The following is a 27268-nucleotide window of genomic DNA, read 5'->3' on the forward strand; positions in this document are numbered from 1 at the left end:
TATAAAATCAAACAACTTTGAATTTCGTACATATACAACCCTGATGATGACAAGGTTCTTGTCGAAACCGGTTGGATAAAGTGTAACAATAAAAAGTGGTTAAAACAAAGTTGTTTTATTTTATAAAGTGTATTTAGTTTATTTAAGGGGTGTTTGGTTATGGACATATGGAACGTATGAGTGAGGAAAGAACAGTTAAACAAATTTTAAGGCAAATTTCGTTGGAAAAAGAAGCAGAGGAAGACAGAGGAAAATTTGCACAATCAGGTATGTCAAATACTTGAAAGCGGCCGGGTCAGGAGTCGAAATAATCGGCGGGTATGTATAAGGAGATGCATAAATGTGGAAGAATAATCCGTGGTTCATATCTTGCAAACATCCAAATAAAGGGTGTCTGCTAAATAAAAAGCTTTTTCAATTTAACATAGATGGCTGTTGTGAACTCATATGTACTGTGTCATGAGATTGATCATCTGTAGTATGTGTGCAACATTCACCATTCTACCCACAATCATGGGTAGAATAGTGAATGTTGCGCGTGTCTAAAATGATCACTTAACCAGCCTATTACAAGTCGTAAGCCCTGTAAATACCCAGACTTCGATATTCTTCGTGTTAAGATATCAAAAATAGGTTAGGCTTTCGTTTTTTCACAATAAATCCCCAATTTTTGATAAAAAATCGAAGGAAACGTATTTGTACACCTTTGTAATATATTATATTTTTTACGACGTTCATATAAAAATTTCTTTATATGATACTATGCACATATGTACCTGTGTAAAAACAATAATTTATGATTGATTTGGTGGGATTGGATGAGCCGCAGGTTGCCATTTTTATTTTTATTACTCACGATTTGATTTAGTTTAGTCGTGTCAACTGTGTGAATAAAATTATGATAATGTTTATCAATCGATTGTTAAAGCTATTCCAATCTCTTGTTTATCTAACGATTTTTCAAACTGTTCTTTTCTCTTGTTTATCAATCGATTGTTAAAGTGTTCCATTCTGTTGTTTATCAATCGATTTTCAAAGCTGTTCCATTCTCTTGTTTATCTAACGATTTTTAAGTGTTCCGTTCTCTTGTTTATCAATCTATTTTTAAATCTGTTCTATTCTCTTGTTTATCTAACGATTTTTAAAGATGTTCCATTCTCTTGTTTATCAAACGATTTTTAAAGCTGTTCCGTTCTCTTGTTTATCAAACGTTTTTTAAAGCTGTTCCATTATATTGTTTGGCATAATGAATTTAAAAGACGCAAATTTATGACGCCTTCAAATTATTTTTTATAAATTTATTTAAATTTATAATTATTAAATAAATTGATCAGACGCTGGATAATTTACCCTTTTGATGATATGTCAATATTAAATGTGTCTCAACTTGGTATGAAACACAAACTTATGTTCAAATAGAGTGCGCCATATAAACTATACAAATTTCTCAACCGATGGTGCCACAATCAGCCATTTTTCCAAATCTATCGAATTACTATCCACACGTGAAAGGAACCAAGACCATTCCATAAATAAAAGTTTCAAAAAATAATGCAGCATGGATGCTCAATAATGGGCATACTGGTGAACGTTACACAAGTGTATAAAGTTATTACTTAAGCCAGCCAAATGCCAGGTCGTAAGTCCTGGGATGTACTCAGACTTCCATCTTCTTTCATATAAAAAAAAAGATACATGTTTAATTTGGAGTTGAGAGGCCTATAAATTTACTTCACCCTGACCTGTGTACTAAATAATTACATATTTGCATAGTATACTGAATTTTAATGTTTTTTTAAAAAAAAATTAAAATCCAGTATTTGTCTTCAGGGTGATTATTGTGATGCAAGATACTTGTTTATGTATTTTTTCTTCGTATTTTCCTCTTTTCGAGATGGTTATACAATATAAAACACCTTGTCCTTGTTTCGTAATCGGTTACGTCATTCTTTACATGTTTTATCATAAATTTGGTTTATAAAGTTAGTCTTAGAAAATTACTTTTAATTGATTTTTCTTCAAACAACTTCGATTAGAAATAGATTGTTGTTTTTTCACAGAAAGTGTTGTTTTTGCATTTTGAAGAAAAGGTATTGTTTAATTCTTTTTTTTTAAATATACTAAATATTTTTCAAATGGAGAGAAAACATTCAGGTTTTACCTAAAAAGATCTGTTGCATAGTAAAAAGTTCAATAAGTGGCTTAATATTTATTTTTAATACATTTTATTATATTTTTAAACTTTAAAAACGATCTCCTGGAAAATTAAGTTTTTTTATATTTGACGCTGTTGAAAGCAGTGAGCGATATGTTTTGGTGATTAAATTCAGTTTTCCATATACGAGTATATTTACAAAGTATGTAGTCAGCGCTGTCGAAGAAAATAGATAGCTATGTTTTTTGAGATACGCTAAATGTCACTTAGGTTTAAAGAAAATTAAGTCGCGGGCTATGATAACTGGGCCCTTATATGGAAAATTTGCAATAAATTTAATTCGAGTCGAAATTCAGTTATTTAAAAAAAAGATGAGTTGAATTAAAGTTTTTATTGAATGCCCGAAAAAAAAGACATTTTTTCACTATAAATTTATTACTGGTTCTTGTCTTAGAGTAGTTTGCAGAACGGCAAGGAAGTGAGGTGCCTCCGCATTATGAAATGGTGTTCAATAGAAAGTGCATCGGTTCCCTTTTATGCAACTCTTCGTGCAATGTGATTCACGAGGTCAAGTGCACTACGCCGCTAGGTCCCGGTGCTCTGTTACAGCCTCTTCGTAACTGGACCAAGACCGGGCTCACGCCGCGCCGGTTTAACGTCCAAAGGGTTGCCAATCTGTGGGGAATTCCCCGAATTGTGGGAAATCTCAACTCGATTAAGGAATTTTTGAGGGGAAAATACGGGGATTTTAACATCTTACCATTTATTAATATAGCGGATGCGTTGATGGTTAGTGATTAAAATATCTTTTACGATAAATGAAATATATTATAAATATATCAACTTATAATTTTATTACGCGTGAAATATATTTTTAATGTGTTTTATGGAAAATCCCAATCAGGGCGTTTATATTTGTTATAATCAAATATTTGTAGTTTATATTAAGACTTTTAATATCATTTTATTTCTGATAATTTCTATTTTATTCTTCACTAAAATACAATGTATACCCGCACACAGGCCATGCCTTTGTGGGATCTTTTTGTGTATTTATATTATATATCTGTCCGCCTCCGTAGTGTAATGGTCAGCACGCTCGGCTACCGTTCTGGAGGTCCCGGGTTCGATTCCCAAGGAGGGTAAAATAAATATAAGTGATTTATTCACTGTAATATTTATTCAATACTACCATGGACTGGTACCTGAAGCGGAGGCCTGATCACCTTTCCTTCATGTGTAAACGATCAAGATAACACTGAGTTTATATGACACAGTGCCCTATGCACCATTGGGGTGCGGATAAGGGTTTTATTATTATTATTATTATTATTATATTATTTATTTTTTTGTACTTGTATTTATATCACATTGTGAAATGCAAATGATTTTAAAATATACAGAGAAATAGTAAGTAGTCGACTTTTTATGAAAACTTATTTTTTTCGTTGGGATAATTATGTGGGGAGTTTGTGGGGAATCGGGACATTGTTTTTCCCTAATTTAGGGCATTTGACCTAGATTTTCGGGGAATTCTGACAGTTGGCATTGGCAACGTAGCGTCTGTGTCCCGTAATCTTCGAGTCCCGGTTAACCGTTGGTTCGACAATCGGTCCAGTCTTGTAGCAGGGCTGATTGAGCATCACAGTGACATTATTCCTCGCGTCTATTTATATAGAGGAGTCCGCGATGCTAAATTGCATCTTTTCATCTCTGATTGAATGTCGCCGCTTGGTGTTTTGATCGGTGATTTGTTGACGGTCCAGCGGGCAGGGAGGCGGGAAACTCAACGGTTTCGAAGGGAATTCTAGATCGATCCGCGTGCTAACCATTTTGGGGAATCTAGAAAATTTACGTTAATGTATTTAAATTAAGGCTGAGATCTCGAACGTTCGAATTGGGACGCGATCGGCCTTGCTAGGGGCTAGACGTCTTTCCGCGCTCAGTTATCTTTTTGAAAATATATGGAATTAGACTTTTTTTAAAGGAATATATTCCGCGAAGCCTCTACTTTTAGAGGCTTGTCTGCAGGTAGGATAGTAAGGATAGGGAAGGTAAATGTGAAAAATACATCACAAATACCCAGACCAATTGAAAATAAATCTTAACTTAACTAACTAACTATCACGCCGCTTCTCCGGAGGGGTAGGCAGAGATAATAGAACGCCACACCACTCTTTCTTTGGAAACATTCTTCGCCTCTTCCACGTTAATGCGTCTCCTCATACATGCCTGCCGATTATTTCGACCTGACCGCTTTCAAGTATTTGACATACCTGATCGTGCCAAGTATTTCTCGTATGCCTACCCCTGCGGGGAAGCGGCGTGACGGTTAGTTAGTTAGTTAATGCCGTCCAAAATATATTTGTATGCATGCGGGCGTTCTTTGATGTACGCGATACACGTTCGTTTTTTTTATTGTTTACGTTTACAAATTTAATTTATTTTAAATTACAACTCTGCAAAACGTGTGTGCATAATCGCAAAGCGGAATATCCCAAAGTCTAGCTCGAAAAAGTCGGCCTGTCTCGCGAACTCCATGGGCAGACACGATTGTGTTTCACAAATACCCATTGTCCGAAACACGGATGACTTCAGCGTGTATAAATTCACATTGTCAGATGTTCCGTGCGAAAAATAATAATGGTCCATTCTGTTTCCCATGAATTGTCACATTGTCGGTCAGGATTTCCCCCTGCATTATCATCCACCGCTCCACTTGTGATTGTCGATGATTCCTTTATGCCGCGCCAATTTGCGATTCGTTTTTTGCTTTGGTTTAATATGCCCACAATTATTAAACATGTATACGTAATATTATGGCCACTCTTTAAACAATATATACCGCATACCTTTGTCCGCTTCTGTCTAAATAGTATATTCATTTAAAAAAAAGTTGGATTTCATTTCAATAGTCTCTATTTTAAGTGAATATGGCGCAGTGAGTAATTCCATTTGTAATTACATTTACATTCTAGTTACCCGATTCTGATGGTATTCTCGAGTAGCGAGCAGCGTGGAGGATTTGCAGCTAATATTGTCAAGAATGTATGATGTATGTACAAACCCTGTAAGCGAACTCCCTCTCCAAACACGAGCAATCTGCTCTCTTAGTGAGGTAGCACGTAAAAAAAATAAATAATAAAAATATGTAACTATGTTGATTATTATGATAAAAAATGTAACTAAAAAAAAATGTATAGAAAATGATCTAGCAATGAATAAAAGTAAGTCAAAGGTCTAGGTATTTGAAAGAGAGAAAGATGTAACAGAATGCAAGATTATCGTACATAATGAATCCCTAGAACTGGTGCAATATTTTTTATATCTAGGAAGCATGTTTACAAGGAATGGAAAAGTGGATATATAGATATTGAGAGAAGAGTGAATGCAGGAAATAGAATGAACGGTTCTTTGAAAGAGTGATTGCAAATAAAAATATGTATGTCCATTGAAGCCAAACGGGCGGTTCACAATGGAGTGCTGGTACCGGCACTGATGCATGGAACTGACAAAGGAAGGATAAAAGCAGAGTGAACGCTGTTGAAATGCGCTCCCTCAGACGAATGTGTGGAAAATCATTGTATGACAGAATTAAAAACGAAGATATAAGAATGGAATGTAAGGCTGAACTAGGGATAATTGAAAGAGCATATTCCCATCTTAACAGACTTTATTGAGATATCAATAAAAATCTTGACTCACAGCATTTTGAGTGTGTCCAAATAGTTGTTCACAAATCTGGGTTTCTTCACATAGAAGTTATACAAATATGATCATATATGTATGACTTCCAAAATTTGTGTAGTGTGGTTGTCAATTATGGGTAAATTGGTAAATGTTACACGTGTGTAAAGTGATCACTTAACCAGCCTATGGTCGTAACCCGTGTAAATACCCAGACTTCCACATTCTTCTTCATCTCTGTTGATATCATATGTCAAAAATGAAAAATCTTGACATTCACTACTATGTTAAAACTATTTTTAGTCTTTAGCGACCATTATTTACATAGCACTGAAACAAAGTAACATTCCCTCAGGATTTATCGCTCACTGGATTTTAGGTTCACGTCTTCGCATACATGTATACAGGGTGTCCGGTGGCAGAATTAGGAAGTTGAATTAAAAAAAACTGCAAAGAATGTACATTTATTTCAATAACTATTGCAAATAAGAGAAGTGCGGATTTTATTTCTTAAAAATTATTTCGTTTAATGAAGACGATAAATATTTTTTGCAGAGACCCACCAAGTCACTTTGTGTGTCCTCTCGGTGGAGTTCTTTTTACATACATTTTTTATTGTTTTTATACATTTCAACCTAATATACAAATAAAAAACAGAGAAAAAATTAAAAATATAAAATATTTTACAATTTTCATAGGAATAACTCTTGATCATTTACCCATTCCTTTATTTTGCCTTTGTTCCATGTTTTATTTTTTATATAAAACCGACCCCACGACATCTCTACACCAAAAGGAAATATCGTTCGCGAAATAAATATGTATCCTGTGCAGTTTATTTTTTATTTAGATCTGAAATCCTTATTCTGCCACCGGACAGCCTGTATAATATCCCTAGTTATCCGCGGCAATCGCATGTTTCCCTGATTTCTTGTTTCCGGTATTCCATCTGATTACTTCTTACACTCATTTTTACATTTAAGAGTTACATATTTCAACGACACACGTCAATTGTCAACGGTATAAGAAATGAAGTATATTTTTTGTGCGATTAGAGTTTCGTTTTTCAAATACACGTAGCAAAAAAAGACATACACGTATTCTAAAACCCTTTACTAACTAACTAGCTGACCATCACGACGCTTCCCCGCATCGGTAGGCGGAGAGAATAGAACGCCACACCACTCTGTCTTTGGAAACATTCTTCGCCTCTTCCACGTTCATGCATCTCCTCATACGAGTACATCCTCCGCCGACCATTTCGACTCCTAATCCGACCCCTTTCAAGTATTTGGAGATATTACATATTTTATAGGTTTTTCACATGTCAACAATGTTTTGTTTACATTGTGATATCTCAACATAGACGAAGAAAAATATGTAAATGTGGGTATTTGCGGGGCTTACGACGTATAACACGTGTTACATTCACCATTCTACCCATGATTGCCAACCACACTACTCAATTTTTTTGAACTCATATATGTATGAAACGATTCATACATGAACAAGGATTGGGACATACCCAAAATGTTCTTCTTACCCTTTTCCGCACCGAATGGTGCATAGGGAACTGCATTGTATTGACGCAGTGTTATCTTAATCGTTACTCACATGAAGGCAAGGTGATCACTTTTTCGCTTCAGTGACCAGTCCTGGCTAGTATTTAATTAATATCATATTGTAAAATCATCAATATTTATTTTCACTCCTTGCTGGAAATCGAACTCTTGACTTCCAGCACGCTAAGCACGCTAACCATTACACCACGGAGGCGGATTTAAAAAAAATGTTTTTGTACCTATGAATGTTTTGTTAGCAATAATAAAAATAAATTTTACATAGCGCCATTTTCGCAAAACACTACCTCATGGGCGCTTCACTGTGAATGAATCGAGAAAAAAAGGTGGTAGACATGATTTAGCAAACAACTGTGTTTTTAGTTTTTTTCTAAAGATCATCTCACTCTCACTATTTCTAACTACTGATGGAAGAGCATTCCACCCCATCGGTCCCCTAAGGGTTATACCCCTAGGGGTGTTTTTAATGTTTTTTTTTAATTAAAATAAACCCTGATGATGACAAGGTTCTTGTTGAAACCGGTAGGTTAAATTGTATTCATAAAAAAGTGGTGAAAACAAGGTTTATTAATTTTATAAAGCTTATAAAATGTGCCAAGCTTATAAAATCTGAGGAAAACATTCAAGAAATATCATCTGAGGAAAACATTCAAGAAATATCATTTGACTTGACATTGGCAAAAGCATTAAATTCTATAAAAAAGTGTATAATTCTTGTGATACCTAGAACTGCTCGTATAATGATGCATCTGTCACCAGTCATTCCTACCCTGGTCAAGTAGTCTACTAGAGGTCTACTATCGGGAAATGAGAGCGGCCGGAGTAGAAATATATCCGACACGCTATTGGGTGGCATTTTTCCCGTCGCGGTTGGTGTTCTCCTTCGAGTTAGGTGCCCCGCGACTCTGAGTGCGGAGCTGGTTCGAAGGTTGTCTCGTGCACGGGGCAGACTCCGGCGCTACGAGGAGAGGCGCTCCCTGCAGTCTTCTGCCAGCCGTTGCCGTGGGCGAACGTGACAATGTGCCGCAACCGGCGCCTCAGCGTCGCGAACCTATTCCCGCCTTACGTTAAAAAATAATACCGGAAAAGCGAACCAGATCACGAAGAAAAACGGTCGTTTTTGAATTGCGTAAAATAAAAAAACGGAACGTTCGAACACCGGACTTGAAAACTTGAAATGTATTTTTATGATACATGTCAATTTTCTTTCTAAAGTTTTCGCTCATCTGGAAAATCGTCAATGGAAATACAAATTGTTATTTTGTTTATAAAGCGGTTCTGTTCGGCGTTATTATGATATATAACATCAACAATCGATTGATTGACGAATATTTTTTAAATGCGAGCGTTCAAACAGCGACTTTTCAGAAAAAAATGATATCGAATTGACAAGGGTCATATGAATCTGTGCCCGAGTAAATACTTTATTATTTCGGCGCATTGTGCTGTGATGATGCCAATTTATAAGTGCAAGTGATAGTTTTTAAAGTGCCGTTAAGATCCGCCTGATGTTTATATTCATGGATATAAAACCAAAGGTAAGTTTTACTTTTCATTTATAATTATTTTTTCTTAATACATATTTCAATTGAATCATATTGATGAATTCACCTAATTTGCGGTTTCCGTAATATTTTTGAAATTTTCTCGCGAATTTAGATAAAGTGAAGCAAATATCACGTTTTTCAATGGCATGATGAGCTTTTAATCTCTCGACAAATAAGTAAGATAATTATACTGCCCGTGTTTAGGTAACAACACATTAATGACAAATTGTTATTGCCCATTCACACGCTATGTTTATTTTGGCATTACATTGAATTAATTTTGCCATGATTATGTGTTATACACTTTGTTAAAGTATGTGAGTATTAACTATGTTTGGAAGTACGTCATAAGGCGTCTTGGAAGTCTGTTCGCATAGCGGACTAAATTATTGTATGACTGTTGATGGGAACAACAGCGGTTAAGTGATCAACGCCTGTCACGCGGGTAACCTGCCTTACTACACTCAATCAGGATTGCTTATATCCATCTTTTAAATGTAATAACGATTAGACTCCCGAACACGTCAATCTAGATGCTGCTACTTTATTAATAATTCAAATATTGTGGTAAACGCACACCGGATAAAGATGTTTAAGCCGTATTTTCGTTTTCAGTTGCAGAATTGATCGTCAGCCCGCGGTCTACGAAGATGGACAATTTCGGATACAAGGAGCCGGGGGTGGTGAGCAAACCGTCGCGGCGCGTGCGCACGAAGCGCGCCGTGAGCGTGTTCGCCGGAGCCACGGAGGAGTTGCCGCTCGCCAGCAAGTACAAGACCACGACGGCTGCCAGCGTGCGGTGGCGCGGGGACATCGAGGCCGCCCTGGACCAAGAAATGCCGTCCGGAGACTTCGAGTACATGGAGGTGGGGCCTTCCCCACCCGCGGAGAGCGCACCCAACATGTACGACAGCTTCGAGGAGCCCGCGGCCGAGTTGAGTGTGCAAGTCACCGCCGAGTCCATCCGACAAGCGCTACACGATCAGGCGCGCCTGCTGAACGTGCGGGCCTCCCTGTTGGATGACATCGAGTCGCTCGCATTTACTGCCGATGCTGCTTACGCCGCTCTGGAACCCGCTCCCAAGCCGGAGAAGAACATTTGCTTCCTCTGGGCCGCTTTCCATAAGCGGAGAGATCTTCTGGAAGCCATTCTTCGCGCCGGCGCCGACCTCAATTATCACGACTCGGGAGGAATGTCAGCCATTCATCTCAGTTCCTTCGTCGGTTGTTTGGGCTGTACCGGATTCCTTATTTCGAACGGTGCGGACGTAAACTTCTTGACGAAGTGTTTTAGTCCTTTGCACTGTGCCGCGTTTGGAAACCATCCCGAGACGGCGAAGTTGCTCATAAATAACGGAGCTCTCGTGAATCTGCCTACTAAGAAAGCCAATTGCGAAGAAACTGTTCTTCACTGCGCGGTTAGGGCAAACGCTCTAGAGTGTTTGCGACTGTTCGTAGAGGAAGGAGTAGACGTAAATTCCAACGAACCTAGCGGAATGAATCCAATCCACCTGGCAGCCGACTTGGGCATGACTCACTGCTTAGACTTATTGCTGAATAGTGCGGGGGCGGACATAAACTCTAGGACTAGAATACGAGATAAGGAGTCCACAGCCCTTCACCTGGCCGCCGACGAAGGGAATGTGGAATGTGTCGATTTGTTACTAAGTAAAGGAGCCGACGCTAAACTTAAGAACCATCGCGGCTTCACCGCTCTGCATTTGGCGGCGCGTTCTTCGTGCCTCGATTGTGTCGAATCTTTGTTGAGAAATGGAAATGCGGATCCTAACGCCGAAGATTACGACAAACGGACTCCTTTACACGCGGCCATCGGGAAATCTGAGAGCGCTTTCGATATAATCGAGACACTCATAAGTTGGGGAGCGAATGTCAATCAAAAAGACGAGTACGGCTTTACGCCGTTGCATTTGGCGTCGTTGGATGGTTTGTCGCATTGCGTAGAAACTCTGATATTTCACGGCGCCGACGTCACTACTAAATCTAAAAAAGGAAATTCCGCGCTCAATGTGATAACGAGAAAAACTCCAGCTTCGATGGCGATGATAACGCAAAAACTCGACTGCGCCATTACGTTACATAATTCTCAGGATTCGAGTAATCGCGAAGTCGAATTGGAGTTGGATTTTAGGAACATTTTGCAGCACTGTCATCCCAGGGAAATAAGTTACCTCAACACGTTCGTTGACGAAGGACAAAAAGAAATATTGCTACATCCACTCTGTTCTGCATTCTTACATATCAAATGGGAGAAAATCAGAAAATATTATATTGCCAGATTATTCTTTTGTTTTATGTTTGTGCTATTTTTAACGTTGTATGTTTTGACCGCTCTGGCGCATAATTGCTATAACGGTAGTAAAGATAAAGAAGAGACGATACAAGAACAGGAATTGTGTCAAAAGCAATCGATTCTCGGAGACTTGCTTCGGAAAAACCCTTTCGTTATCGAAATGCAATGGTGGGTCCTAGCGGCAATTACGATATTTGAAATATTTAGAAAAGTCTACGGCATAGCTGGATATTCTACGGTCAGGCAGTACTTGACGCAACCAGAGAATATAATAGAGTGGTTTGTGATCGTGAGTGTGTTTCTGATATCGTACATCTACACTAATAGCACGTACACTTGGCAGAATCACGTGGGGGCCTTCGCCGTGTTGGCCGGTTGGACCAATCTCATGCTCATGATAGGACAATTGCCCGTTTTCGGTTCGTACGTAGCTATGTATCAGAAAGTTCAAAAGGAATTCGCCAAGCTTTTCATGGCTTATTCGTGCATCCTAATCGGATTCACGTTCAGTTTTTGCGTCATATTTCCCGACTCGTCGTCGTTCGCGAATCCGTTTATGGGCTTCATCACGGTCCTGACCATGATGATCGGAGAACTGGACTTAGGATTGCTCCTGAACGAGCCGGATGGGAACGACCCGCCGTTTCTTCTGGAAATATCCGCGCAGATTACTTACGTGCTCTTCCTGATGTTCGTCACGGTAGTGCTCATGAACTTGCTGGTCGGTATCGCGGTACACGACATCCAAGGCCTGAGGAAGACGGCCGGTCTCTCCAAGCTGGTGAGGCAGACAAAGCTCATATCGTATATGGAGCTGGCCTTGTTCAACGCGTACTTGCCGAAGTTTCTGCTGCGCATGTTGCACTGGTCGGCGCTGGTCTCTCCTCAAGCGTACCGCGTGGTGCTCAGCGTCAAGCCCCTCAATCCGGGGGAGAAGCGCCTGCCGCGTGACGTCATGATGGCGGCCTACGATATCGCCAAGATGAGGAAGCACTACGGGCACACCATCTCCTCCAAGGGATCCACCGCGACGTACCACTCCTTCAAGAGGTACGACAACAACAACGAGTCCGGTCTGTCGGATTACTCTTACGATACGGGACTATGCGCGTTGCAAATGAAGGTCGACGAGGGAACCGAGAGGGTGGACGCGCTGACCTCTGAGATTAAAGAGTTGAAAGACATGATTAAAATTCAACAGGCTATGCTTCACAGACTTATAGTTGCGATACCCAAGGAGCCTCATCACATAGAAAATACATCGCATTGTTGATTTTTATCATTTTTCGGGGGTATATTTTAAATACCTCCGACGATTTTTGTTATTGTTGATATTTTGCAAACACGTATCGCTGAATCTGAGCTCCGTCCTTTGAAAAAAATTATATCGCAGACAATCGGCAAAATACGATTTTTCAAATATTTTTGTTGTGTAGGAAAACTGAACAAACAAAAAAAATTACTGAATGCATTAAATTGAAAACACGGAAGAGAAATTTTACATTCAAAATTATGAAATATTCGCAAATTTCTCTCTTTATTAATTTTGTCTATTGAATTTTTTTTTTTTTAATTTTTGTATTTGTAAATATAAAAGTACAATTTCTTTCGATTTATTCCATAGTAATTTTCCTGGCACTTTTGAGACGAAAATGTAAAAAAAAAAAAAAAATAGCCCTTGATACTCCTATGCAAAAGTGATATTTTCCATGGAACTAATAAAATGCTAAGTCAGTACTGTAGTTTCTATTAAGTTTATATTTTTTATCTCGCGAGTGTGTTATAGAAGAAATAAAGATGAAATTCATGATTTCAACATTTATCAATGTGTAAACAAATGGCATGTTATTTAAATGTATTTATTTTTCTATTATCTTTAAAAAATCTAATTTTAACACTTGAAAACTTGCGAAAAAGTAGCATTAATTGATATTGGAAAAACCAATTTCTGATTGTATCAATGCCCGTTTTCTGTATAATTAATTTGGCTTAATCTTAACGCTAGGAATAATAAACTTATGTGTATGTATTACGATATTAAGGTCTTAATTATAAGATCTTAATTCAATATGGATATGCCAGAATATACAATAAATGTATTTAAAAATAATTAGGGTAAAAGTTTCATTACTTAAGAATTACTTGGTAATATAGCTTTATGAAAGGTTGGTGATAATTGTGCTGTGTTATGAGATTTATATTGTAATCACTCTAAGTTGAATGTTTTATTTATAAGTTAATGGCGCAATGCCACTTCTTATCCTCTAACTGGGCACGAATGTAATAAAACTTAGCTTACTCTTGATAAAACTTAATATTCTCGATATCTTTTGAGGTTGTTTCAATTTTGAAAATTATATCTATTTTTGCAATATGAGTAATTTTTGTTTTAAATTATGGAACATGTAAATAATTACATTCCATTTCATGAATGTTTTTCGCAGACACTCTGTGGCACATTTTATAAACTTTATAAAATAAAACCACTTTGTTTTTAACCACTTTTTATTAGTATTTTTTTTCTCCAACCGGTTTTGACAAGAAACTTGTCTTCATCAGGGTTAAACATGTACATGTACATGTTTAGTCCTGATGATGACAAGGTTCTTGTCGTAACCGGTTGGAGAATAAAAGTACCAATAAAAAGTGGTTAAAAACAAAGTTGTTTTTTTTTTTAATAAAAATTACATTCCATTTTAATTAAACCACTCTTATTGTTGAAAACCTCCATTAACACTATTGGTTAAATCTGATTTTATTGAAATGTGTACAAAAAAAATATTGATACCTATTTTTGCAATTTATTATGAATTATTTTCGTTTGAAATTATGAAAAATGTAAATAATTACATTCCATTTTTAATTTAGCCACTCTTATTGTTGAAAACCTCCATTAACAATATTGGTTAAAATAGTTTTTTTTTTAAATTGTACAAATTTTAGTGGTTATCTATTTTTGCCATATTTTATTCATTATTTGTGTTTGAAATTATGGAAAATATAAATAATAACATTCCATTTTTAATTTAACCACTTTTCTTATGAAAGCCTCCATTAACACTATTGGTTAAATCTGATTAAATTCAAATTTGTACTAACTTAGTTTATGTACCTACGTATATAAGATTTAATAATACTTACATAATTATTGAAAAAATTAAAATTTCAACTTGTTTCATCGATTGAATAAAATGATATTTAATTTGGTTTTTAAACAATTCAAAATAATTATGTTCTATTTGTGTCATAACTGTTTTTATCTAAAAAAAACTGTTATTTTCAACATTGTGAGTTTATAATTATGTTTTGTAAATATTATAGATTATACTAGTTACTTTTATTATTTATGTGAAGTTGTAGAAGTCTAGTGTTGATGATCAAGCATACAATTTTAAGATACATATATTTTAAAAACCTTGTTTTCAATATTGCAGAAATGCACTCAGTTTATTATTATGTGTATACAATGTATTTACCAGTTACCAAAATTGGTTTTGTTTTATAGGAATGTAGATTTTCACAATCACAGGAAATTATATACATTTTTTTTTGTTATACACCTCTTACCAACACATGGGTACCCTTACGGTGGAGACCGAGTGGAGCATTTTGTTGTTATGTAATGTCGTAACATCGCTCCCGGCGAGCCTCCGAAACTATGGATGGAGCGCTCGGCTCCGCATCGTAACGTGTTACGTTACGACGAAATGGCTCCGGTCCTTACCATTACAGTAACAAATTACCATATATCTTAAATACACAATTAAGGATTATTGTGTCATGTGTAAGGGATTATTGTGAAATGGCTCCGGTCAGTCTCCACCACACTTACCCTTATCTAAAAATATTTTTAAAGTTAGTTTTGTTTAAACTTTTTTTCTTCTTCAGAAATTCCTTTTTTCTTTTCAATAATAAGGTAATAATTTCTTTTTTAAATTTAGTTATTGTACATATGATTTCTCAACCTTAGAATATTATTATTGATAATAATATTTATGGGTTACTTTTTTAATATTTGTAATAAACAATGTTTTTATGCACCATTAAGTATTATATTTGTAAAATGCTATCAGTGAAGCAAAAAATATACATGTATTGTGCAAACATCAACCTGTGTTTTTTATTTGTGTTTTAACACTCGCTCACATATGGTATAATTTACAATTTATTATAAAAGACGAGTGCACAGAAAAAACTTATTCAAATTGTGATCCTTGGAGTAAAAGTGTGACCCGTGGAAAAGAAAATAATTTATTTACTAATTACAATATAATATTTACCTTTATTCCAAATCTTAAGGAAAGAGTGCAAGCTTCTAAGGTTTATTAGTAAATACATTATTTAAAAAAATAATTTGAATATATTTAACAAGCCTTACTGCTAGCGAGCAGCGCGGAAGATTTGCAACCAACAGTGTCAAGAATGTATGATGTATGTATGGAAAATGATCTGGCAATGAATGAAAGTAAGTCAAAGGTTATGGTGTTTGAAAGAGAGAAAGATATGACAGAATGCAAGATTATCGTACACAATGAATCCCTAGAACAAGTGCAAGAATTTTTATATCTAGGAAGCATGTTCACAAGGGATAGAAAAGTGAAAAAGGATATTGAGAGAACAGAGTGATTGCAAATAAAAATATGTCCATGGAAGCTAGCGGTTCACAACGGCGTGCTGGTACCGACACTAATGTATGGAAGCGAAACATGGAACTGGCAAAGGAAGGATGAAAGCAGAGTGAACGTTGTTGAAATGTGCTCCCTCAGACGAATGTGTGGAAAATCATTGTATGACAGAATTAAAAACGAAGATGTAATAATGGAATGTAAGACTGAACTGGGGATAATTGAAATTGCATATTTGACATTTATACAAAAATAAAATTTTGAATGAGAGAAAGAAGACAAATGAATGGGAAATATTTTTAAAAGTGGACTTGAGAGTTAAATTTTATATTAAAAATATGTTAATATTTAATTGAACCTTCATTCCTGGTGATCTGACCAATCGACACCATGCATTATGTTGATTTCCGTTAAGTAACTAAGGTCTTAAGGCTCTCTTACAAGACAATAATTTAGCCAAACTTGTAGTACCGTGAACCTCATGATTTCGAAGAATTTCCGATGAACAAATAATATCAGTAGGAAGAAGTTTTGTTTACTAAAATAAAATGACTTCATATTGACTGCAGGGGTCAAAAATGTATTTTTCTGTGCATCTTACTGACCTGCAGTTGAAAGATGTTATTTTAAGATCTTAACACATATGGACAGGCAAGATATTTCTACCCGTTTGTTCGATTGATGCTTAAAGACGGAAAGGGTGTTGTTATCTTCTGCGTCGGGCATCTTAAAGTCAGAAAAGAAGAAATTACAATTTTTTTATATTCATATTATGTATCAATCTCCTTGTTAAGGTCTTAACTAGATGTACGTAATTATCAAATCCCATCGCCAGCGGTCCGCACGTGTACAAAACACCCATCTTAAATCTGTTAAGCTGTCTTGACATTTATTTCATTTTCAAATAATTAAGTATTTTTGCCAATTTTTACCGTCTAATTATTATTTATTTGCCTTTTTTAAAAGTACTGTAGTCACCTGGCTCATTGACTAAAAAAAACCTGTTGGATTCTTGTAGTAAAAATTGGAATATTTATGACAGGTGGTAGTGGCACTAGTTGAATGTAATCACCAATAAAATGCAGATTTATTCTAGAGAATTAATTAGCATTTAAGAATAATAAATACACTCTGTGTAGATATGTAACTCGAGTAGTAAAATATTAATTATTAGTGTAACGATAATTCAAATTGAAAGCTGACAGTTGTTTTCTATGTGAACTCATACTAAGATGAAAAAAAAGTTAAATAAAATTAGACGTTGGATCCACTGGAATAAAATTGATGTACGATGAGATTCAGCATAGCATCGAATGGGTTAAATAATACGCTTGTAAGACTGGATACGGTAGTACCAAACTTGTAGGAAATTATATTATTAACACACTTGGGACGGGAAAGGGATTTCTGGTCGAGGACAGGAAGGGTATTTTTACTTTCTGTGCCTGCCTCATTTTAAAGGCAGAAGAGAAGAAATTATCCAATCTTTTTATATGAATATTATATACCAATCTCCTTGTTAAAGTCTAAACTATATGTACATAATTGGCTCACTCTTTTCAAGAACGTCATAAATCGAAAATCGACAATTTTCAGTTGTGCTTGTTTTCGGAATGCCCAGAAAATGTACAATATCCCAGCAAAGGGGCATATTTTTCACTTAGTATTTACCCGCTGCAGGGCACAAAGTGTTGTTTTTGCATTTTGAAAAAAAGGTATTGTTTAATTATTTTTAAAAAAATATTTTTCAAATGGAGAAAACACCTTCAGGTTTATCCTAAAAAGATCTGTTACACAGTAAAAAGTTCAATAAGTGGCTTGATATTTATTTTTAATAAATTGTATTATATTTTTTAACTATAAAAATGTCTCCTGAAAAATCAAGTTTTTTTATTTATAACGTTCTTGAAAGAAGTGAGCGAATTATGAAATCCTGTGTCTGCAGGGGTAAAAAATATCTCTCTGAAATGTGTTAAGATGAAAGAAGAGGTTGTTTAAAAGTCTTGCAAATTTATTATATATTACAAATTTACTAGTGCTTTGGCTAAAGATGATGATTCAGTACAGGTACTCCTTTTTCTATAACATTCCTATTCTACAGTACTCCTAATCCTATAGTACTCCTTTTTCTATAACACCACAAAATTGTGCCAAAATTTCAAAAAACTTTTCACGCACAAAATGTGTTGATTTTATAAAAAAACAGTATTGAATTTGTATATTTCTTATTTTAGATATTATTCCCGTTGCTATTCACCGATTTGGTGTCCAAAGTGGATGTTGAGTGTCACGTGGAGGGAGGGGGGCCCTCAGGCCAGTCGGGGGCCTTGAGGTGGGGCATCGCATGGACTCTCCGCAGCTTTGTTAGTTTGGAAATGGTGGAAAAAATGCGTCTTGGTAAGTCTTATATTGTCCTGTTATATATGTAATAATTTTTAAATCAAACACAGATTTTTTGATTTCATACATTCGTTCAAAAAAATGCCATAACTAGGCGAAACAATTGTCACAATATTAATTTTTTATGTGTTTTTGTTAGTAAAATACAACTTAGAAGACTCAAAAAATCAGTGTTTGATTTAAAAATTAATACATAAATTAAAATGGAGTTCTACAAATTAAGCTTGATTGAAATTTAGCATATAACGGAGACTGGATATAGTTACAGATACTAAAAAACACCCTAGTAAATTCTTTTGAATTTTCTCTACATTTTTTTTAAAAACGAATGTATTGGCAAATCAGTATGATTGCAATTTTTATTTAATTTTTTATTTTCCCACCAACAAATTAAACCGCTTAGAAAACCTTATAACAAGGGTTTTATTTTATTTATTTAAACAATGTTTCCCCAAACAAAGTCGGAGAGAATTCTCAAGGCATTGACTCTGACATTTATTTATATTAAAATATCTGTATTTTCAAAATATTTTTATTTGTTTATTAAGCATTATAAACATTAAAAGTAATTATAAATAGAACAAAGAATTTTACCGAATTTCAATTAAAAATTCTCATTATAAATTTGCTTTAAAAGTAAATAATTATAAAAAAACTATTTTATTAATTAATAATATAGTTTTATGTTGTGTTGATAAGTGTTGGATAAAATAAGTGCAGATTAGTGTGCTGTAAATGAGAGTACAGCTAAAAGTATACTTAAGAATTATGTAGCACAAAGCTTGTGGTTAGCGATACAATAGTTTTATTGCAATATAAAGAGGTATTAATTTTATTTTGTTTTGATTGTACTTTGTAAACGCTCTATTAAGTGAATTCATTGCAGTGTTGGCATTAAGTATGTCATATTGACATCTAGTCATAAAGCAATGTTTGATCGATGGTTGTCAGAAACAGGCACTTATTTTTGTCTTCACAAATCTACCTGGAATATATTTTTATTCTAAATCTTGACTCTCATTGTCTATATGTTTTATCTGAATCAGTTTTCTGGCAATTTAAGATATTTGATATCAAAAGTAGCCTAGTATTTATGTTTTAAATAATGAAGAGAATTTGTTTTATGGAATAAATTTTGTATAAAATTCTAGCTGGATTACTGACACGAGATCGCCGCCTTAGAGAAAGGAAGCAGCCGGCAAGACGTGGTGCCAGAAAATTAAAAACTTGGAAGAAACGTTAGAAAATAAGAAATAAATATAAAGCTTACACCATTTGCCTTAATTTCATGCTTGCATTTCATTTCAAATAATGTTATCTGTATTAAAATAAAAGATATTACGAATATGTATTTCTAAACTTATTCATATTAAGTTTATACATACTTCATAATTGAAATTTGATAAGGCGAACAGCAGGTGAGCAGTGAAATGATTTTTTATGTCGTGTATTGTAGAATTGAAAAATAAAATCTAGATAAAATATAGTTAAATATATACTTATACTTATTAAAATTAAAACCCATTTTTCTTCTTCTAAGGTTAAAAGGTATAAAATCATTTTTATTACATGACTTGATAGTTGATCATAATGGCTAAATTTGTGGTCAGATAGTATCCAGTTTTCAAGTTCTGTTTGGGGCATATAATTTAAAAAGTTATGGACTAAACCATTTCAGTAATATTTACATATCATTTACTTTTTTAAACAACATCATAAATCAAAAAACTTGTTTTTTCAGGAGATCGTTAGATCGAATATCAAGCCACTTATCACTGTGCAACAGATCTTTTTAGGTATAACCTGTATGTTTTTTCTCCATTTGAAAAATAATAAGTATATTTAAAAAAAATAATTAAACAATACCTTTTCTTCAAAATGCAAAAACAACACTTTCTGCCCTGTAGTGGGTAAATATTTAGTTAAAAATATGCTGCTTTTGCTGGGATATAGTACATTTTCTAGGCATTCCGAAAACATGCACAGCTGAAAATTGACAATTTTTTATATATGACATTGTTGAAAGGAGTGAGTGATATACAAATGATAATACTATAAATTTATATGATTAAAGTACACAAAAAAGAATATTTATAAAATCAATAAACATGATACACATTAATAAATGATAACACCATGCAGTCATTATGTTAAGTGAGGGCGAGCGACCAAATGCCATTGGACAAACACAAAGATATACATAACAAATACACTGCAATGGGATACAGTTCACTGACAAACCCCTATATTACACTTTACTCATCACACAATTTGTTCACTCTAAAGATAACCCCTGCAATGGCAGTCGAAATTTCGAAGGAGCAAATACACTGGACGCCACTGTTCAAAAATAAAATAAAAAAATTAAAAAAATACAAGTTAAAAACATTTATATTTTGTATATTAAAAGCATTGTTTACTTTGTGGTATCGTAAAATAACACTCTTCATATCATTCATCGTTCACTTTGTTAGTCACGAAGTAGTGTTTTTTAAAGTGGTATTACACAAAGTGAACGATGAATGATAAGGAGAGTGTTAAAACATATTTATGTATAATGTACAAGTCTTGGAACACTAAAACAACTTTTTATATTCATATATATATTTTTTTATTACTTATTAATTCTTGTTTTCAATTCACTTCTCATCGTTACATGGTACATGCATTTCTTTATACATAATTAAAACATAAAAAACAAATCCTATTTAGGCATATCCTGTGCAATACAATAATATAATATGTATACAGTGTGGTATGAATGTAATCAGAATCATTTAAACCAGAAAAATGGTAAAAAATAAATCTACATAAAAAAAGTCAAAGGTTAATTAATTCTGACAAAAATGTCATAGATATATCTCGGCTGTCCAAACTTAAAACACAGTAAGGGACATTTTTTTTTGTACAACGTTTTTTTTTTGCATTTTTGGACTAAGTAGAATCTACTTAGTCCAAAAATGCAAAAAAAAGTACTACAAAAAAATGTCCCTTACTGCGTTTCGAGTTGGGACAGCCGATCAGATCTGTAGATAGATATTCTTAATAAAATATTTTGGATTTTTTTTCTTAATGCTAGGTTCCTTATGTCAGACACGGATTTTTTTTTAATGCAAATTTAAACATTGTAATATCACCGATATAATGTCTTATTTGGACATATCTAAAAAAATATTACGCTTCCATTAAACTCCTCGCTCGTTTGAGTTCACTTATTAATTCACCTAAATCACGTTCTTGAATAAGAAAGGAATGATTCCTATCTGTTTTTTTCAAAACATCTTCAATATTCATATTTAACTGGACACAGTCGATACTGCCATTTGATGCTGTATGTGCGGACACTTCTTTTAACTTTGTTACTGAAATAAAAAATATACATCCATAAATATAGAATTTGACAATTTAAGGAAAAAATAGTAAGATCAAACATCAACTTCTGATAAACTGAAATAACCTAATTAACCCTTCCCTTACGGTGCTAAAAACTTCCGTGTGCACCGGTGATATGTATTTTGTACACCATATGAAAATGTCGTTCAAAAACGTGAAAAATGTGAATATTCCTAAATTTTGCTTTTATTGACCATAGTTGAAGTTGAAACGTAACAATTTTGTAATGTTAACTCTGGAATATATCTAAAAAAGTGGAAAACAATTCATCGTAAGTACCGCCGCGTAAGACGATCTGCGCACTAACGCAGTCAACATGGTACGACATGCGCGTATAGGTACACAAAGCGCGCCACGCATACACAGAAACGTTTGTGTATTGGTGATTTTATCCCATCTTTTTTAACAAATTATTTATTTCCGTCGCTGCAAATAAATATCTTTATATTATAAAACTTTCATGTCATACATGATTATATTACGGAGGAATACAAAAATTCTGAGCCTGTATCGATTATATTTTATATTGATATTCCCATTTTAAATGTCGAGTTGTAGTAAATACATATCACCGGGAGGGGAAGGTTAACACATATACAATTATGATTTGAAGATTTTTGCAAATGAGGATTTTTAATTTTCAATATGTATTCTTAAAATAAAATTTTAGTGTCAAGTATGATTTCTTTTTTTCTGGGACTCACTGCTTTATTCGACAAAAACCAAGTGTCGTCTCTTTAACGCCTGCATCCTAACAGTGTTGCTGTACGGATGTGAGTCGTGGCACCTCACCAAAGCTCAAAGCAAGAAACTAGCAAGTTTTGAAAATAGATGCCTGAGGCGAATACTGGGTATAAAGTGGTATGACTTCGTCAGGAATGACGATGTGAGGAGAAGAACTCAACAGCCCCTCATACTGGAAGTCCTGAAGAGAAGAAGGTGGACATGGTTGGGACATGTCCTTAGAATGCCACCTGAGGGCATCAACCCCTCATGTCTCTTCTTCCAACCCCGAGGATTCCGGCGCCCCGGAAGGCCGCTGACGACCATTCACCGACTATACTCAGCGGAACTTCGAGACGCCGGACTGACCTGGGAGGAAGCCAAGGAGATGGCGCGTGACAGAGTGACTTGGAGACGACTCGTGTTGGCCATATGCTCCACCTAGGGAGCGAACATGGAAAAAGAAGAAGAAGATGATTTCTTTTACCAGTACTATAGAATATTATTCCAAGTTCAATTTTTATTTAAACCCTTATCTGCACCTGGTGGTGCATAGGGCACTGCATCATATAAACGCAGCGTTATGTTGATCGTTAACACATGAACAAAAGGTGATCGGCCCTCCGATTCAAGCACCAGTCCAGGGTAATATTGAATAAATATTAGAAAATCGCTTTTATTTATTTTAGCCGAGCATGCTGACCATTACACTCGGAGGTGGGAATTTAATTAAAAACCACCAAAATGCATTAAAAATAAAATTTCAATATTTTTTTAAAAAATTGTCATAGTTTTCATGAGTTTTTGTATGTTAAGGTTTAAAAAAAAGTGAATCAACAATTAGAATAAAAAAACGGCATGTGAAACAAGGCTGGATGGTTATATTTTCACAATGACAAGAATATACTGTCTATGTTAGGGTGGCGACTGAGCGGAGCATTTCGTCGTAATGTAACGTAACATCGCTCGCGGCAAGCATCAGCCAGCATCCAAAACTATGGATGGAGCGCTGAAATGGCTCTAGTCAGTCTTCGCCCTTGTATGTATAGACGAGAAAATTATATTCTTACATGTTAGAGTTTTCTTTCTGAAGGCTGCTCCAATTTCCGAGCCATGATGATCCAACGCAACCCTTAGTCCTCTAGTGACTTCCGAGGCGACCCCGAGACTTCGAAGATCTGCATCCAGTTGAGATCCATCGGAACCCCATTTGATGGCTGTGGTTAGAGTAAAGAGCATTGCAGCTAAAACTTTTTTCATATCTGTTACAGAATCTGAAATGAAAAGGTGAAATTGTGCATTTTTTTTTTTGCAAATCATCAAAACAAAAATTAGAAAAGATTTCGGTGCATTTTCAAAATTATTATCTAAATAAAATGTATGTTATGAATAATCTGGCGGATCAAACTTAAAATAAATTATGTGAGGTCATATTGTGTAATATTTTTAAGCATTTGTCCAGCTCCTCTAGATGTAATTTCTGTAGTTTTTTTATTTTTTATTATTCAAGATCAAATACGGGAAGTTCCATATTAAGCTTGATTTTTTTATTAAACTCTCTCAGCTGTGAATCCTTCTTCATCCTAATGCTGAACATAGAAAAAAGACCAAATCTATGTTAAAACAATATGTATAATGTACAATGTCAATATCCAATTCGAACCCCGCCCACTCCTTTCATCCTACAAGTATATAAGTTGATTCAATTATAGGTCTAATTTTAATGTACGTTTAACCTCGGCTCGTAACGCATGTCTGTATTGAAAACTATAGTGCATGTTGGTCTACGGGTCGACCAAAAATCGCATGTGTTAGACATTTTGTGTAGTTTTGAGTGTGTAAATGGTGCTATGGTGGTGAAGGGTAGTATTGTTTGCATGCTGTGCTAGTGATTGTCCTGACTAAGAGACGGGTACGTCTCGAAACCGGTAGACGTAAAAATCTCGGTGAGTGGTTATATACTAATTTTATTAACATTTTTGTAAAAAAAAAAAAAAAAATAAATAAGTAAAAATGACTAACCACAAAGTAAATGCTTTAAATATTAATAATATTGAGAATAACATGTATAAACTTTGTACGCATAAGCAAAGTATAAAAAGTAGTAAAAATATAAACTGGTCAAGCTATGAGCTGCATAAAAATTTAAAACTATATTTTCAGGCGACTTCCAGTATGTAAAATAATCCGGTTAGGATCTTGCATTCATCCTACCCACCATTCGAACATCCCTCACACATCGCTCTGCCGCACACTCATTATTAAAAATAAATAATACAACTCCATAATGCTGCATAATGTAGAAAGTTGTAATGTTACCTTTTTGAACATCAGCTAGGATACTTTTTACATTTTCTTCCTGTAAACAGAAAAATTCACCTCATCATTATGACATTTAATAATTTAAAAAAAGTAATCAATGTGAACTTAAGGTATCGTGAACATAATTTCATTTTATTGAAATAAATAATGATTTTTTTGCAAACTACCGATATCACCTGTTAAAGGGGTCTTAAAAGTTGCTCTGTGCAATAAAATAAAATAAAATAAAATAAAATAATCCTTAAACACTTTTGAGACCTCTTTTGAACATAAGAAAATGTTATAATTTTTAGAATAAACTGTAAACAGTCTATACAGACCATTAGTAAGAGTAGTAAATATTGCAAACGTTAAACAAAGTTAGAATTTTATGGTGGGGACTGACCGGAGCATTTCGTCATAACGTAACGTCGTAACATCGCTCGCAGCGAGCATCAGCAAGGATCCGAAACTATGGCTGGAGCGCTCGGAACGCTTTACTGACTACGAATGCTGGAATTTAATGTGTTACGTTACGACCAAATGGCTCCGGTCAGTCCCTACCATTACAGTAACAAATTACCATATATTGCGCACTCCTTTCAAGAACGTCATAAATCAAAAATCTTGATTTTTCAAGAGAACGTTTTTAATGTTTTAAAATATAATACAATTTTGTGTCAACAATATAATTTTGTCCGCCTCCGTAGTGTAATGGTCAGCATGCTCGCCTACCGTTCTGGAGGTCCCGGGTTCGATTCCCAGGGGGGTTTAATAAATAAAAGTGATTTTTTCACTCTAATATTTATTCAATATTACACTGGACTGGTACCTGAAGTGGAGGGCTGATCACCTTTCCTTCACGTGTAAACGATCGAGATAACACTGCGTTTATATGAAGTAGTGCCCTATGCACCATTGGGGTGCGGTAAGGGATTTATTATTTTAAAATATAATACAATGTATTAAAAATAAATATCAAGCCACTTATTGAACTTTTTACTGTGCAACAGATCTTTTTAGGTAAAACCTGAATTTTTTTTCTCCATTTGAAAAATATTTAGTATATTTAAAAAATAATTAAACAATACATTTCTTCAAGATGCAAAAACAACATTTTTTGCCCTATAGCGGGTAAATATTAAGTTCAAAATATACCTCTTTTGCTGGGATATAGTACATTTTCTGGACATTCCGAAAACATGCACAATTGAAAATTGACAATTTTTGATTTATGACGCTCTTAAAAGGAGTGAGCGATATCTCAAATACAGAATTAAGGATTATTGTGTCATTACCATGATTTAATTAAATTAAATAATATTAACCACTTATATATTTAAGTACTATGGTAATAATGAAGTGCTTAAGTACCTGCAATGGTTCACCGGTAAGATGCTCAGCGACTAACATGGATAATGCTTTGGCTCTAGGTGCAGTAAGTCCGGCAGTTGAATACAGGCCAACCAACACCCAATCAGGGCATGTGTTTTCCCCAAAGCATTTTAATTTCTGAAAATAATTAGTTTTTCAACAATACGCACTGCAAAAATAATTACTTAAAATGATAAAACTGCTAGTATGACTTACCATTCTTATTGACTGCTTAAAAAAATCGATTTGTGATTATGAAAATCTATGCGTTATTTGTAATTTACTTAAACATTAATTTTAAATTAAAAAAAGACTCATAAAAGAATAATGAATTGAAGGAATTTTGGAATAACAGAAATAAATAAAACACCGGAACGTCAAACCGCTGTCAACAAAACTATGTCATAGACAACATACAAATGTCTACTTCTTTGGAGGTGAAATTGCTATGGTTATGAGAATCAGTATTGCCAACTTATGTGTCAAAATTTTAGTACCTACGTTAACTACCAAATTTTTGAGAAAATCTTGGGAAAGCGTTAAATTCATAACCGATACATAACGGTTGGTAATCTGTTCTTTGTGCCGAACTATTACATGCAGCTAAAATAAGAAAATATAGCTTTCTGGAACTTTTCAAAGATCAATACCGATTTTAAAAGCAGACAACTTAATGTTTTAAAATTAAAATTAGAAATATTCAACCTACCTTTTCGTTTTTTAAACGATTAGGGGAAGAGGAAAAGCGACAAGAAAATAATGAAAATAATGAAAAGTTGTAATTTATTAAATGCAATAAAAATATAAAAATCAATGTTTCATTTGCAAAATTTCCACCGGCTAGTTAAAAAAGAAAAGTAAATGGTGTTAGCCAAAATTTTCTCGAATACACTTTCAGAGAAAATAAATACGAAAGTTATCCTAGATGAGGATTTTATCGCTTATTCTTTTCATTACTTTTTGGGTATAAACCAAGCTTCTGATCTAATCCATAGATGTTTCTATTAACTTTGTCATGTTAAATGACTCTCATTAACGATGGGTAATGTTAATTTTTCACAGTCAATGGAGCAATCATCATTGAATTTAAGCAGTATCACAGGAACGTGCAAGTCAAAAGGCAATCCAAGCTTTAAAAACGTCTCTCTATCATCTATTATTCCATTTTCCAA

At 34.5% G+C, this 27268-nt stretch overlaps 3 protein-coding genes across 3 annotated transcripts in view; 2 read left to right on the forward strand and 1 right to left on the reverse strand.

The window, feature by feature from the left end:
* The window catches only part of mRpS9 (mitochondrial ribosomal protein S9), a 55452-nt gene extending 35655 nt beyond the window's left edge, over positions 1-19797 (forward strand). The window contains exons 7-8 of the mRNA XM_088258632.1: positions 18140-18302; positions 19457-19797. Coding sequence (XP_088114758.1) covers positions 18140-18302; positions 19457-19548 — 255 coding nt within the window. The 3' untranslated portion in view covers positions 19549-19797. The remainder of the gene's footprint in view (positions 1-18139; positions 18303-19456) is intronic.
* Positions 8404-12686, forward strand: wtrw (ankyrin repeat domain 61 water witch). The gene is made up of 2 exons (XM_088258631.1): positions 8404-8960; positions 9585-12686. The coding sequence occupies exon 2, from the start codon at positions 9620-9622 to the stop codon at positions 12551-12553; it is 2934 nt and encodes a 977-aa protein (XP_088114757.1). The 5' UTR covers positions 8404-8960; positions 9585-9619; the 3' UTR covers positions 12554-12686.
* Positions 19798-21332: 1535 nt separating the features above from the next.
* On the reverse strand, positions 21333-26513 carry LOC148310366 (COMM domain-containing protein 4). The gene is made up of 5 exons (XM_088258635.1): positions 26313-26513; positions 26097-26234; positions 24741-24780; positions 23492-23695; positions 21333-21667 (listed from the first exon to the last, which is right to left on the reverse strand). The coding sequence occupies exons 1-5, from the start codon at positions 26313-26315 to the stop codon at positions 21480-21482; spliced, it is 573 nt and encodes a 190-aa protein (XP_088114761.1). The 5' UTR covers positions 26316-26513; the 3' UTR covers positions 21333-21479.
* Between the last annotated feature and the right edge of the window lie 755 nt (positions 26514-27268).

This window comes from Brachycentrus maculatus, unplaced genomic scaffold (assembly GCF_059751285.1).
Source record: "Brachycentrus maculatus isolate JH-2025_06_01 unplaced genomic scaffold, ASM5975128v1 h1tg000099l, whole genome shotgun sequence".
NCBI classification, from domain to species: Eukaryota; Metazoa; Arthropoda; class Insecta; order Trichoptera; family Brachycentridae; genus Brachycentrus; species Brachycentrus maculatus.